Source organism: Porites lutea, chromosome 1 (assembly GCF_958299795.1).
Source record: "Porites lutea chromosome 1, jaPorLute2.1, whole genome shotgun sequence".
NCBI classification, from domain to species: Eukaryota; Metazoa; Cnidaria; class Anthozoa; order Scleractinia; family Poritidae; genus Porites; species Porites lutea.
In genome coordinates, this window is record NC_133201.1 from 54,898,650 (window position 1) to 54,912,491 (window position 13,842).

The window sequence follows — 13,842 nt, forward strand, 5'->3', positions numbered from 1 at the left end:
CCCTCCGTTCATTAGCCGCTCCGAATATAAGCCCCCAAAGAGGGCCTTTGAAAAATATAAGCCCCGGGGTTTATTTTTGGAATTTTACGGTAGCATTTTAGAACCGAGCTATACATGGCTACAGCACTAGAAACTCAAGACACATAAATTTTATCCTTGTTGGTCTGTTTGGTATTCACGTTTTATCACATGCTGACATTTATTCGTTATATCATTATATCGAGGTAAATGTTACTTTTCCGCTTGTGGATTGTGTTCGTTATAACGAGGATTTCGTTAAATAGAAGTTCTGTTCCATACATGTTACTGTAATTTTGGTCGGGCTGAGGAAAATCGTTCGTCATACCGAGGCCTTCGTTATATAGAGGTTTGTTAAATCGAGGTTCCACCTTATGTGAACAGGGCACGATTTTGTCAATAGAAGGAGTACCATTTCTGTCAAAAATAGTATATAAAAGGCTAAGGGGTTGGACCTCGGGTCGGAGCCTCCCTCTATAAAACTTTGTTGAGTAGCCCTGCCCCCAGAACCTAAAACAATTGACTTGTCCATGTTCCGTCAGCATTAACCTTATAATTGTCTTTCGTGTAATCCATCACGTGATACTTCCTTTTCTCAAGCACGTATTTAAAAAGGTTGTCGTAAAGTGGACTCAGTCGATCAACTCCAGCCAGCTGTGCAATGACACCGTTATAATCTCCCCTTGTTCCTGTACGATGAGCATGGTGTTCAGGCATACCAAGTGAGAGTCTCTCCTGAAAATCTTTTTCTTCATCAGCATTCATCTGATCTTCAGATGGCAAGCTCTTTCGTCCACTTAACACTGATGCAATGTATTGAGCTTGAAGACTAAAACGTGCAAATCCGCAGGAAAGGGAACACACTCCGATGAAAGACAGTGTTGGGTATTTTGTATTAAAAATGGGTTTGTATAAATGAGTCACCCGATTGTTCCTGACCTGAATACTACAGTCATCATGCAGGAATGGAAAAGAAAAAATGTAACCAGTGCACAATAAGATGCAGTCAACTTTCCTCTCTTGTCCATCCTCAAACAGGACTGTTCCATCCACGCTGATAGACATTATTGGCCTTTGTTGTTCCACATTTTCTGGAAGTGTGGAGCAAAGACTTCCTTTATGGCTGAGGTAAACTTTTTCTGCACAGTTTGCTACGTTGAGACAAATATCTACACCAGAAGGCCCAGCACCCAAAATAACCAGATGTTTTCCGGCAAATACTTCAGGATGTCGATAATCATGACTGTGCATAACAACTCCAGGGAAAGACTCCAGACCAGGAATTGCTGGCAAACGAGGAATAGAATAATGTCTGTAGGAAAAACGATTCAAATGAAATTATATGTATTCTTGATAAAAGCCTGTTCCAGGCGTTCAGATAGTGGAGTACGGCATGAAGGCAGAAAGTGGAGTAAAAAATAAGGAGGAGTTAACCGGAGAAAATTAATTTGACCTGTTGGTTGGGACAAATGAAACTGTCCATTATTATTTGTATAAAGGTATCAGAGCCTGTTCACAGGCTACAGAACAGGGTGCACTGTATTCTTTAACCCTTAAAATAAATTACAACAAGCATTACAAACCTTTTTGAAAAGGTGGGGTGTTTCTGCAAAACAAGGATGTATTGTTAAGAACACACATAGTTAATAGAGGGAATGGTTATGAAACCCGACAAAGTTCTTTGTTGTATGTTTTTGTTCTCTTTTTTGGCCTTGACCCTGCACAAAACACAATAGTTGTTTACTCCGTACTGAGGGACTAACCAATAGAAACGTGCTGGTTACGTAATTCATGCATAACGTATGAACGCAAAACAAAAGATTGTGCAGGGTCGTGGACCTTCTAACATAAATCTTGGCATCTTTGTTTGCTCCTTTGATGTTTGCCGGGCTTCATAACCAGTCACCTCCATTAACTATGGAACACATTATACATTAAATTCAACTTACCCATTGCAAACAATAACAGCATTAAAAAGTAAAACTTGAGATTCTTTTGTATCAACATCTGTAACAACAACCTCCCACAGAGGCTGGTGACTGTCTTCACCTATCAATGGACGGACACTGTTTACAACAGAATTCAACTGAATGTATTTGTACAAGTCAAAATGACTGGTATAATCTTCTAAGTATTTGAGAACTTGTTGATGACTCAAGTATGAGCTCCACTCTAAGGGAAATGGAAAATCACGGAAAGCCATAATTTCTTTGGGCACATTGGTTCTGAAAAGTACATCAAAATTAGAAATACTATCAGTGAAATATATAAAGATGAAATCTATCAGGAAATTGAGTAATTCTAATTTTCAGTGGACAAAAACCTTGTACCAGAATAATATTTAAACAATATCGCATTCTTTTTTTTACATTTTTCAAGGGCTATAGATATAATTAGTTATTTATGATAAGACCAAAAACTATTTCGCACGGGGGCCCGAGAGAACAACCTCGTTCTCAGGGTTATCACCTACCCACCCTACCCTCTCGCTCCGTAGGGTGGGTAGGAGAGAACCCTGAGAACGAGGTTGCCGAGAAAATAAATGTGAATTTTCACAAGAATTCTGAAAACAGAGCCAAAATTCTAAAATTTTCTTGTGTAAGATGTCATTTTGTTAAATTTGACATTTATTTTCTCGGGCTCTCATAAGAAATTTTCTTTGGTATTATTACACACAGCTGATTACTTCTATAGCCCTTAAAAAGTGTAAAAAAGAATGCGATATTGTTTAATTTATTTTGGTACAAGGTTTTTGTCCTCTCAAAATTAAAATTACTCAATTTCCTGATAGATTCCTTCTTAACATGTTTTAAGGTGGTCAGGGAAATTATAAATATTACAATAATATTGATTATCAATCCCGTTGGTTGTATCCAAGTGTGGACACAAGACAAAAAAACATGTTCTAATAGAGTGCCATACATGACGTGTTTTGCCACCAAAGATTTAAAGTTTGACAAACTGTTGCTTTCACAGCATCTTAGGCAGAAGACATTCCAGGAATATGAATGGCAATAGTTTGTTCTGGAAGGAGAAATCACCAATTTGGAAGTATTTGAACTTAGGGTGCAAAGAAAGTCATTTTTACAGCTTGCCATTCGGGTAAGCTGAAGCTAACATTTACTAGCCCAAACATAATTTCAACTATCTGAAAGCGTTTTGATGAGCAGGTTGATTTCACAGTTCTTCTGTAATTTGAATTCCTCAAAAAACTTCACTTGCTCATTGGGCAAGTTAAGAACAGAATTCTCTAGCCCGATAGCAAAATCCACTAGCCCTGGGCTACTGGACACTACTTTCTTTACCGCTGGAACTAGACAAATATCTGTACAAACACAATTGGCATCCTACCATTTATTCTGGAACTCAGCGCAACTTAAAGATTAGTCAGTTATCTGCTTGCAGAACTCACTTTTCTGTAGGTTGTGGGTGCAATGCATGATTCTGACTGTGTTCCATGTGACCATGTGTTTGTCATACATTATTTTCCTCAAAACAATGGATGATGAAACAATTATTAGATTTGATTTTCGTGATACCCGGAAGAATCAAGGTCTTGTTAAGTGGGGATACCAACTTGAAAAGTTATAAGATTTCAAGTTAACAACGTCAAATCTTGCTTGTAAATCAATAAACTTATTCCAGGCTGTAAACGGGCTTAACAGCGAGACTCAGGTCAAACTCTAACTGACCACTCCCTGAAAATCTGAACAACTGGCTTCTATACCAATAGGCTAAATTACCAGCCACTGTTTGGGAAAATGAAGCCACACTCATCCCTCCTCTCTTTGCAGAGGATCAAAGAATGCACCTGGGAGATGATGGAAATCAAGGGTACTATATCAAAGTTATAGACTATTATTTGCACGATTAGTAACCAAAAAAAGTTCAGTTCATGTGACTCACTAATGGAGTCACACATCTTCTGATATCTCATTTAAGTCAATTAGTTCCCTCTGCTTTTTTAACTGCAAATCCTTTTTTATACTACGCGAGACATGTCTGTTTATGCATCGGTTACAACGGTTGACTAAAATGTTGGGTAAACAAATTCAGACTCATCGATGTCCATTTCTCAGGCCTATATCAGAAGCACATCTGTGCATGTCTGTGGATTTACTGCTGAACAAAACATCTGTTGAATATTCAAACTGGACCTCTGTGGGGCACAGCGGGCTGCCGGGCCATAGGCTGTAGGTCTCCGGGCCTCTTTTTAGTAAAACTCTCAGTAACTGTTATCAGCCTTGGCCATTGGCTCAGCTGATAACACTCCCCTCCACCTTGATTATAATTCCGGATATAACAAAAACCTCATCCAATAATTGTTTATCATTAGAAACAACTCTTTACGGTGCAACCACTGGAACTGGCACACTTGGAAAAAGATTATCTAATCACAATGTTTTTTGAAAACAAAAGATTCTGAAGTTTTTTTTTTTGCAAACAGGCCAATAAACTATGCAACCATTGAAGACTTAAAACTGTTTGAATTTACCTGACCTCTCAGGAAACAACACTCAAATTCATGAATGTTACTAGTCCGTTTGCAAAAATCTTGAGAATCTTTTGTTTTCAAAAAACGTTTTGATTGTTTGATATTCTTTCAAGTGCCCCTGTTAAGGTTCGAGTAGTTGCACTGTAAGCAACTCAAGCAAACTTAACAAATGCTGCTGCTTGTGTCATTTACAAACAAAGAGACTGCCTGGATAAACCAGACAAGGATGATGACAATGATAGTGATATGATATTATAGATGATGAGAGCCTAGGTTTTATAGATTAAGAAGAACCTGGTCCTGCATGATTTGGATGAATCAGCAGAGTTGGAGTATTGTGAGATAGAAGTGAAAGAAGATCAATGGGACTACTAAAAACATCCTGTAATTGCTGATTAATAAGGCACTTCACTGAAGCCGGTCAGCCGTGAAAAAAGGCAGTAACAATGATGGCGAGATTCATGCACAGGCATGAAACGAAGTGTACAAAACACCAAAAAGACTGAGCACACTATCACAGGGTACAGAGGAGATGTGTTTGTTGTTAGAACATCAAAACCCGTCGAAAAGTTATTTTGATCGCGTTACAGTTTCGTTACACATTCTATTGACCGCAAACCAAGAGACTGAGGGCTCGCAAGATCGGCTTACAGTATAAAATACGGAAAGGGAGGAAACAAATTTGGGGCCGATTTTCGAATCCCTGAAACTCAAATGGAATTGAATGAAATCGCCTGATTTTACTAACCTGATCTAGAATTCTTATGTATTTGCCAAATAATGTAGGAAAACGGCATAAAAAAGCGTTCAAATTCATTTTCGGCGACCGAAATTTACGGTTTCGAGATAGCGCTTTCGTTCGCTGTGCACCTCAACCGATGGTGACGGAAATGACGTAGTAAAGTGAATGTACTCGAGATCGGAGCAATAAGAGGGGATGGTAAGCCTACACGACTTTAATGTCATGCCAAAATGCTGCTTGTTCCAATAAAGTTTTTTTCCTCTGCTGGGTAAGTAGTGATAGTGGTTAATATAACCCAGAGCCAATCAGAATCGAGTATTTAGGTCACGTGACAGGTTTCAGCCAATCAGAATCCAGCATTTTCATGACGTCATAAATGTCCTGAAAATGAGATGGTACTTCATGTAAGAGTCACGAAAAATCCCAGTGAGTGATGCGATTGCTGTGACGTCATGACAGCTGAGTGCTGATTGGCTACTGGCAGAACAATTTATGACGTCACACTCTATGACGTCACACTCTATGACGTCAAACGGTCACGTGACCTTGGCGACTACCAATCAGAAAGCAGCAACGCTTAACTGCTTCCCAGACCCCGGAAGTGACACGGAAGTGACTCCCCAGACTCCCGGAAGTGACCGCGCGACCGGAAGTGACTCCCCAGACCCCCGGAAATGACCGCGCGACCGGAAGTCAAGAAATCACACACTGTATTGCCAATAAAAATCACTTGGTTGGTTTTAATACAATGTTACGATGTCATGCCTTGATTACAAGCGGGACATGTGTGACCTCCTAGTAACGTCACGCCCATTTTGTTTTAAAAAGTTTACAAAGTCAGCCCAAAAAATCACCTGGAAAAGCGGTGGTTTGGTACCCATCGCCGGTACTGGTTAGAAAGTTCTTGCTTGGTTGGAGCAGAGTGTGATCAGTCAGATGGACTCGGTTCGCAGATTCGATTCCAGTCAAGAACTCTTTTACACATTTTCTCGATCGGGTTCTGTTAACACTCGGTACCCAAAGGGGTAGGTCATTTTTGTGTCACGATCAATGACCCGCTTGTCAAAAACCATTTTGTATTGTTTGGTCTGATTCACAAGCTTGATGGTCTTGTGGGTTGTGTCTCTTTTGAAATAATTAGGATTGGTCACTTTGATGACACGCCTCTCTTCCTGGGGATCCTCGATTTCCGCTAAAATGTTCGCTTTCATGGTGTTAAAATTCAACACTTGTTTTCCACGTACATTCAGGGTGAACCCTCTTACTTTGCATTCGGTTTTGCCCTGGCGGGTTTTGTACCCATAGTTTTTAGCTCCTCCCGACACAAACTCCGTAATCACATCCCCTTGTAATTCGTCAGTCATCTCTCCAAGGTAGTCCCCTATGGCAATAGAGGTCTGTCCAGGTTTCCACCGATAGATAACCGAATCGATGTCGTAATACAAGACCTGCTTTCCCAACGTATCCAAGGCTTCGTACAGTTTGAGTCGGGCCCACGCAGTTGTGAGGCAAGCGATGAAAATGTTTGTCTTTGCACTGGGCACAACATTGTCTTCGACTTCGGTAAATACCGCTTCGAGGACATCTTCCGTGCATATGCGCAGATTTTTTAATGAAAAATTCGACGAGAACAAATAGGGGTACAGTTGTGAGGGTTGCGTGATCGTCACGGTCTTTGGCTTATTCGGCTTTTCCCCAAACTTCCCCCAAAAACTGTTCAGCATTAATTTCGCGGTCGTTCGTTTGCCTGGATTTTTCTCAATCTTGTCGGGGTCTAATTGAATGTTCTCATGTCGGCGATAATTCGCAATGTAATCTTGACGTTTTTCAGGGTCATCTGCCACTTCCGCAGGCCAACCGCTCGCTTCTTGTTTCAATTTGAGAAACGTGTTGACATATTGTGCAAACAATCCCTCTCGTCTCTGGTTTGGTCCAAAATGCCACACTTCATATATCTTAACTACTCTGTACCCCTTTTCGACGGCTTTCTGGATTTCAGGCGTAGCCCATGTTCCTCTTAAGGTACGTTCTTCGTACGTGTGGCAGCAAGTACTACTTCTCAACAGCATAGGATTCATTTGCTCAATCTGCACGCACGCACTGCAAAGTGGGAAGATGAGCTTATTCCCACTCCGGACGGGCAGGACTGGGTGAAAGAGATGTGAGGGTGGAATAATGTCCACGGTCGCCAGTCCAAAATAGTCATTGATGTCTTGATTGCGTGGGTTGGTGAAGATAGAGGGATGTCCGATGGGGTAAACACAATTCTTGTTTACCCAGGGGTAGAGGGAGGTAAAATCCACATAACGTATCTCCTCCCCCTCCCCTGCCACCGCATGGAGGGCCACCGCCCCAGTCCTGCCCCCAAAGAATGCCTGTCGAGGTTCGAGTGGTTCCACCAATTTTAGGTCGGATATGAAGTTCTTGACAAAAGGATTGGTCTTGCATAAATCATCCCATTGGCATTCCCACATCACTTCCACATGATATCCTGCCGTTCTGAGTGCATCTTCCTTAGCTATTTTCGCTCTGTACAACTCTTGTATGGTACGGTCGGGATTGACCGCATGCTTACAGTGTCGATTGTTGCTATAACAGGTTCGGCAGCCGTGCCAAAAGCACCCGTTGAATTCATAAACAGTTTTTGTTGCAGGATTGAAACCGTCTACAAAGTAGGAATCTGTGGACGTCGTGACGCACTGCTCACCCCCGTTTCTGACATGTTTAATGTGATCTGCACTGGCATTTTTTTTTAGGATACGATCTTCCTCATAATAAAGCCATTGTAATGCTTTATTAGAATGATTGACATTGTTTCCACGCCAACCTTTTAGAGGTTGTACCGCGATGGTATTTGGCCCAAGGTGTGTTTTTCGCCAGTATAAATTGCACGCCGACGCGATGGTGGCACATTTCGTGAAGGGATTAAACCCCGCTACAGTGGCAAATTCGGCCGCAAACGCCTCACAGCCAGCCTGTAATAACTGCACATCTGAGTGGCAATATTCCTCCATTTCTTGTTGGAAATGATATTGCACTCCACGTTTCACTTGCTCCTCATGCCATCGTTGTAGCTCATTCTTTTTCTTGTCGGACATACTCTCAGGGTCAAAAAACTCGATGTCGGGAATTTGACCCACATACTCTTGGTGGTGGGGTAGGTTAAATTGATGAGGGAAAAATCCCTTTTTTAACTCATTCAAGTTAAAAGTTTGTGGAAAGGCCGCTAGCGGAAATGGTATGAAACACAAGGAGTCCTTAAACATTAGGGTCCCGCTCTCAAATGCTAAGACTTTCGATCCGATGGTTAGCTGATTTTCGACGGTACGTTTTTGCTTGTACAGTTCATTTATAAGAAATACACCATCAAACCCCTTTAGGTTATGGAATATGACAATAACCTGCCTATCACGGTCATCATTTGGTATGTCCGTCAAATCGTCCAAATCATGTAAAAACGTTTTCACACAGTCCTTGCCTTTGCGGGTGACAATGTTCTCGCTTTCACTGGTCCTGTAGCACAACATGTTGGGTTCAAACTGCCTGTCGGCTAACTGCATGGCCTCTATATCGGCCCACACGAACAGGGGTGGAGGTAGTGGTTGTTTTTCGTTCCCCTCTTCATCCATTTCGGGTTGGGATTCTTTCTCCACGTGAGGCTGTATGAAACATTTGTGGGTTCTAATGTCCACCACTTGCCTGCAAGAAGGGCAGGTCGCAAATCCGCACCGATGACGCTTGCCTTTGATCACATTATAATGTGCATAGCATTTCAGACAAGTCTTATGTGACTGACATTGCTTCGTTGTGAGGTGATGCTGAAAACAATTGGCTCCATAAAATCGACAATGGCACCAATCACAGATCAAGGTAGGATGTCCATTCCGTTTGTAATTGGGACAATCTGTTCGGTTGCATGAATGGCAGGAGCGACCTTCACAAGGGTGATGTTTAGCATCGTCTATATTAAAACCTTTCTCGCATAGCGAGCACCAATAAGAACGATTAACAAAAGCAGAAAACGACGTACAACCATCGTAATGATCATCGGACTTGATAATCTTGATCTCGTGAGGGGCAGGAGGACCCTTAAAAATTAAAAAAAAGGGTTTCGTGCGACACATGACTATCAATTGATAGTTCGGTTGCAAATACTCTTGGAATTTTTGCAATTCCTGAATTCCACACGGTCCCGGCTTGACGCCAGCTAGTTGACAAAGTTCACGGGCCTTTTGTTCTTGAACCGCCTTTCCCTCTTTCATGTATCGCCAATGAAATAAGGCATCATTGCACTCCTCTCGTCTGCAATGAGCAATCATGGTCGCGATGGCTCGGGGACAGCATAGATCATCCCTATTTTTTATAGGAATTATGCATCGTTTACGTTTATTTTCATTATCTAGGCATCTTTGGCCCGGGTTTCTGTTTTTTCTGCCACGACCACGTTGCGGTGTCTTGACAAATACAACATCGACTTCAAATGATTGATTGTGATCAAAGGACTCGTTACTGTTGAGCTTCGCAGCTAAATTTTCCAAAAGTTCATTCAAACGTAGTGTCTTGTTTAAAAATTCACCCACCGTAAAATTGATGCTTTGATAAGCGTGCGTGAATCCGTGCGCAGTAATGCTGAAATTTACCCAATCATTGGGATGTCTGTCCTCTCTGCGTAATTCTCTCTCGATGGCTTGATAGAGAGCTTCTGTTAGTTCGTTGCCAATGTTTTCCTCTGCTACTGGTTCACGCAGTTGGCGAAGTTGAGCGCAAAACTGCGTTTGGTTCACCACATTTTTCCAGTTTTTTCTCGGTCCAACTATAGTCATGTCAAACGCAAACAACGGCTTTCTGGCAGCACCTCCGATTTGTCCCGTTCTCTCCCACTCGTCCATCGCTCTATAAAGAAGCTCATCATCATCTTCGTCGCCCCACGTGTCTTCCCACGATCTTTTCATTTTTGGTGAGCAACCTCGACGATTTGAAGTTTGCGGTGCTTGACGCCCACTTATATAGAACAAACCACGTGATACACCACCATCAGTGATTGGTGGAGATCCGGTTTCAACCGGTTTGAAACCAGTTGTTTTAAAAGCAGATATCAAACCAGGCTTGGAAACAGGTTAAACTACTTTTTAAAACAGGTTTTGAACTAGATTTTTAAAAAATCGAAATTTTTTTCAACCCCATTTTGAAACCGGTTTTTTCTTCTTCTAGGGTTTTTTTTTTTTTTTTTTTCTTCTCGAGTTTTTTCTCTGTTTCTTGATTTTTTGTTCTTCTAGGTTTTTTCTTTTTTTTTTTTGTTTTTCTAGTTTTTTTCTGTTTCTAGATTTTTGTTGTTCTTCTTCTAGGGTTTTTTTTTTTCTGTTTCTATCTTTTTTCTTCTTCTTTTTTTTTGTTCTTCTAGGATTTTTTTTTTTCTAGGTTTTTTTTTTCGAGATTTTTTTTTTGCTTTTTTTTTTTTTTTTTTTTTTTAAAGAGAGAAGAAGAAGAAGTAAAAGAAGTTTCAGGTCCGGCTCGCACTCATAACCTCTGGATCTGCATTCACTGCACGCGATCCCACCTATACTACTACGGAATAGCTAAAACTCCGTATGTAAATTTAAGTAGTCCATAGTTTGCGCGCGTTATCTTTCACTCGTGCTTAAATCAACTCGGTCCGCAAGTCCAGGCTCGCATCAACTAGCATCGGCTTCAATGTACCCGAAATAGAATAAAAAAGTTACATTAGACTTGCATCAACTCGGGTCAACTCTCAAAAAATTATTTTACATCCTAAAAAGAAAGATATTCACCGTCGGCATCTCTTACCTTGCAGCCGCCATCTTGTTTTCTTCTCAGAATGGCGTCTATTTCTTTTTAATGATTGTTCGCTTGTTGGGAAGAAAACACTAGCGAGTCGTACTCACACACGGACCGTGAACATGTTCCACTTGGAAAAAGAAGAAACCAAGCTCGTCTAAGAAAGCTAAAGTTTTCCTTCTCCGTGCGTGAATTGAACTCGCGACTCCCGATTGCCTCGTTTGCACCACGTGGAGTTACACGAAGAGTTGCGAGTTCAATTCACGCACGGAGAAGGAAAACTTTACCGATCCTAGACGAGCCTGGTTTCTTCTTTTTCCAAGTGGAACATGTTCACGGTCCGTGTGTGAGTACGACTCGCTAGTGATTTCTTCCCAACAAGCAAACAACAATTGGAAAAAAATGGACGCCATTCTGAGAAGAAAACAAAGTGGTGGTCGAACAGGAAAGGGACATTGACCGATTTCTTTTTAGCATCTGCGTTGATTTTACAAAATGTAAGAGTTTTAGGGTGTAGTAAGGATGGAAGGATTTCTTTATGTGGCTTGAAGGGGTGCAGGTGAGAAGGCCCACGTTTGTACCATTAAAAAACACAATAAAAGCAGTTCAACAAAATGTGTTTTATTGAATATCTCGTTGCCAATGAAATAATTGATCCACTTCTCGATGCGAAAATCCCAAATATTCATAATCATAGGTACCATATTTGTTTAAATTGAAAGAAAATAAACACAATAAAGCTTCAATGACAGAATCTTTGGGTCGCATAAAATTCCAACAAAAGTCCATGTTGCCGACCCATTCTTGCGGACTGGGATGTTGGTTTTCGGCCATTTTCCATTGCCATTCTTCATGGATGTCATGAAAGGTGAGTTTGGGTAACAGTTCCATCAGAGTATCTGCAATATTCCCTCGATAAGTATACCATTGTTTACTCCAGGCTTCCACACTAGGAGGGATTAAGTGTACATTTTTATCCATAGCAAATTTGTGAATCATCACATAAGCAACACTCCACACCCAATCTCTTGCCCAACCAGTGGTTGAGAGTTTATCTTGTAAATTTTTATCTTGAAGTATGTACATAACCGGTAAGAACGCGATTCCCTCCTTGAGCAGTGTTAAACACTTCTTTGGTTAACTCATTGTAGATTTGTCCGTTGAGTCGATACAAATCGTAATTTAGATTGTCAAACGTCAATCCATGTCTGGAAATGGCGTCTTGAATCAAATCGCGAATAAACTCTTTGTAACTCGAGTAATTACTGAGTGGATGCTGGATCAGTAGTTTGTCCATGCAGTTCGTTACTCAATCGGTGCAAGGTCTGGGAAAAATCTTCTAACCAATGCGTATAACACTCGTCAAAGGTATACCCTGCAGCCAATCCTCGCTTGATTCTTTCTAACATGTAATCTTCCCAAGAGGGAAAATCACTCTGATGAAGAGTCTTGTAATAATCTTTCATTCGCTTGAGCTCGTTCTGCGCGTCGACGTTTTCTGGCCAAATGACGTTCATGCATGAGTTGTCGGAGTTTTATACGTCTTTGTTGAAAAAAGGAGACCACCCGATTGGTCGATTCATCTCGTAAAGCTTGTTTTTGTAACAGGATGGCTTGCCCCGTTGGTTGATAGACATCGACTTGTGGACAAAAATGAACTTTCTTGTTGTTCATCTTAAAAAGGTTCGTCGAAAAAGATGTCTCATCTCCTTTTTACCTTGTTCTGTAAAGTTTCTCGATCCTACAATCCCCACATGATCATAGAGAGTGAGGGAACAAGCACTTTTCAAGAGTTGAAATTGACATTTTTTCACATACGAACCGTTTTGTAGATGATAATAGATAAACTCGTACCACTGGTTGTCCGTCAAGTCAAACAGGTACACGCGTTTCCCCATATCCAAAGCCAGTTGAACGGTCCAACCCGTTCCTCCTTTGACCGTCGTCTTGTTGGCGTCTAAGTACCCAAAGGCATACAAAGCATAAGCTTGTCTAGCAATAAAATAATTTCGAACCATTAATTCTTCAAAATAAGTAGCGGTACCAATAGGACTTTTACGCTGGAGCGTTTGGTTGGCTCGTTTGATGGATTCATGAGCATGATAAAGGTCGGCTTCAGTGGGTTGAATGGGACTAATACATTTAGCTCTGGGATGATTGGGTCCTATTTTAATATCCAATCGACATTCATACGCCAAAGCCAAGCGTTCAGCATATTCATCTGCTCCTTGGGCTCCACCCGTCACAATGGTATATTTTTCACCCGCTGGATGTTCCATGGGTTCTTCTACAAACTCGTGTTTTTTCTCCACAAAATTCCTGAAATGTGTCCATGTTTTGGCAGCATCTGGAGAAGGATTGGAGGAAGCCATGGTTAGAATGAAGAAATGACTGAGAATCACTAGTAATATACTCGTTTTGCAAAACATGTTAAACAGGTTTCTTTTAAAAAACAAGTTAAACCAGTACAAACGGGTTAAAACCAGTCAATCCAGTTGTTCCGCTAGCGCGTTGAAACAATAAATGATTGGTTGAAGATCAGGTGATCGTGCTTATATAGTCTCAGAGCCACTCGCCAATTTTATCAGCTGCATCATGCAGTCACCCACCACTGTCGAGGCTCCACCCGTGAAGCGAAAATATGCCAAGAAAGATAAACCAGACTCCAAAGAAAAAACTCAAAAGAAGAAAAAACCCAAATGGGAAACAGATTCTGCCTTAAAGACGGATCCCGCCAAAGAAACACCCGAACCCATCGTGGTGGAAAAGAATTTTGTGATGAAAGATGGGC

The 13,842-nt window shown here is 41.2% G+C and overlaps 1 protein-coding gene across 1 annotated transcript in view; it reads right to left on the reverse strand.

Moving 5' to 3' along the window:
- Positions 1-165: 165 nt before the first annotated feature.
- The window catches only part of LOC140940024 (uncharacterized), a 28,137-nt gene continuing 14,460 nt past the window's right edge, over positions 166-13,842 (reverse strand). Inside the window, exons 2-3 of the mRNA XM_073388890.1 lie at positions 1,968-2,243; positions 166-1,330 (exon numbers count right to left, since the gene is read on the reverse strand). Of these exons, the coding sequence (XP_073244991.1) occupies positions 529-1,330; positions 1,968-2,221 (1,056 nt within the window). The 5' untranslated portion in view covers positions 2,222-2,243 and the 3' untranslated portion in view covers positions 166-528. The remainder of the gene's footprint in view (positions 1,331-1,967; positions 2,244-13,842) is intronic.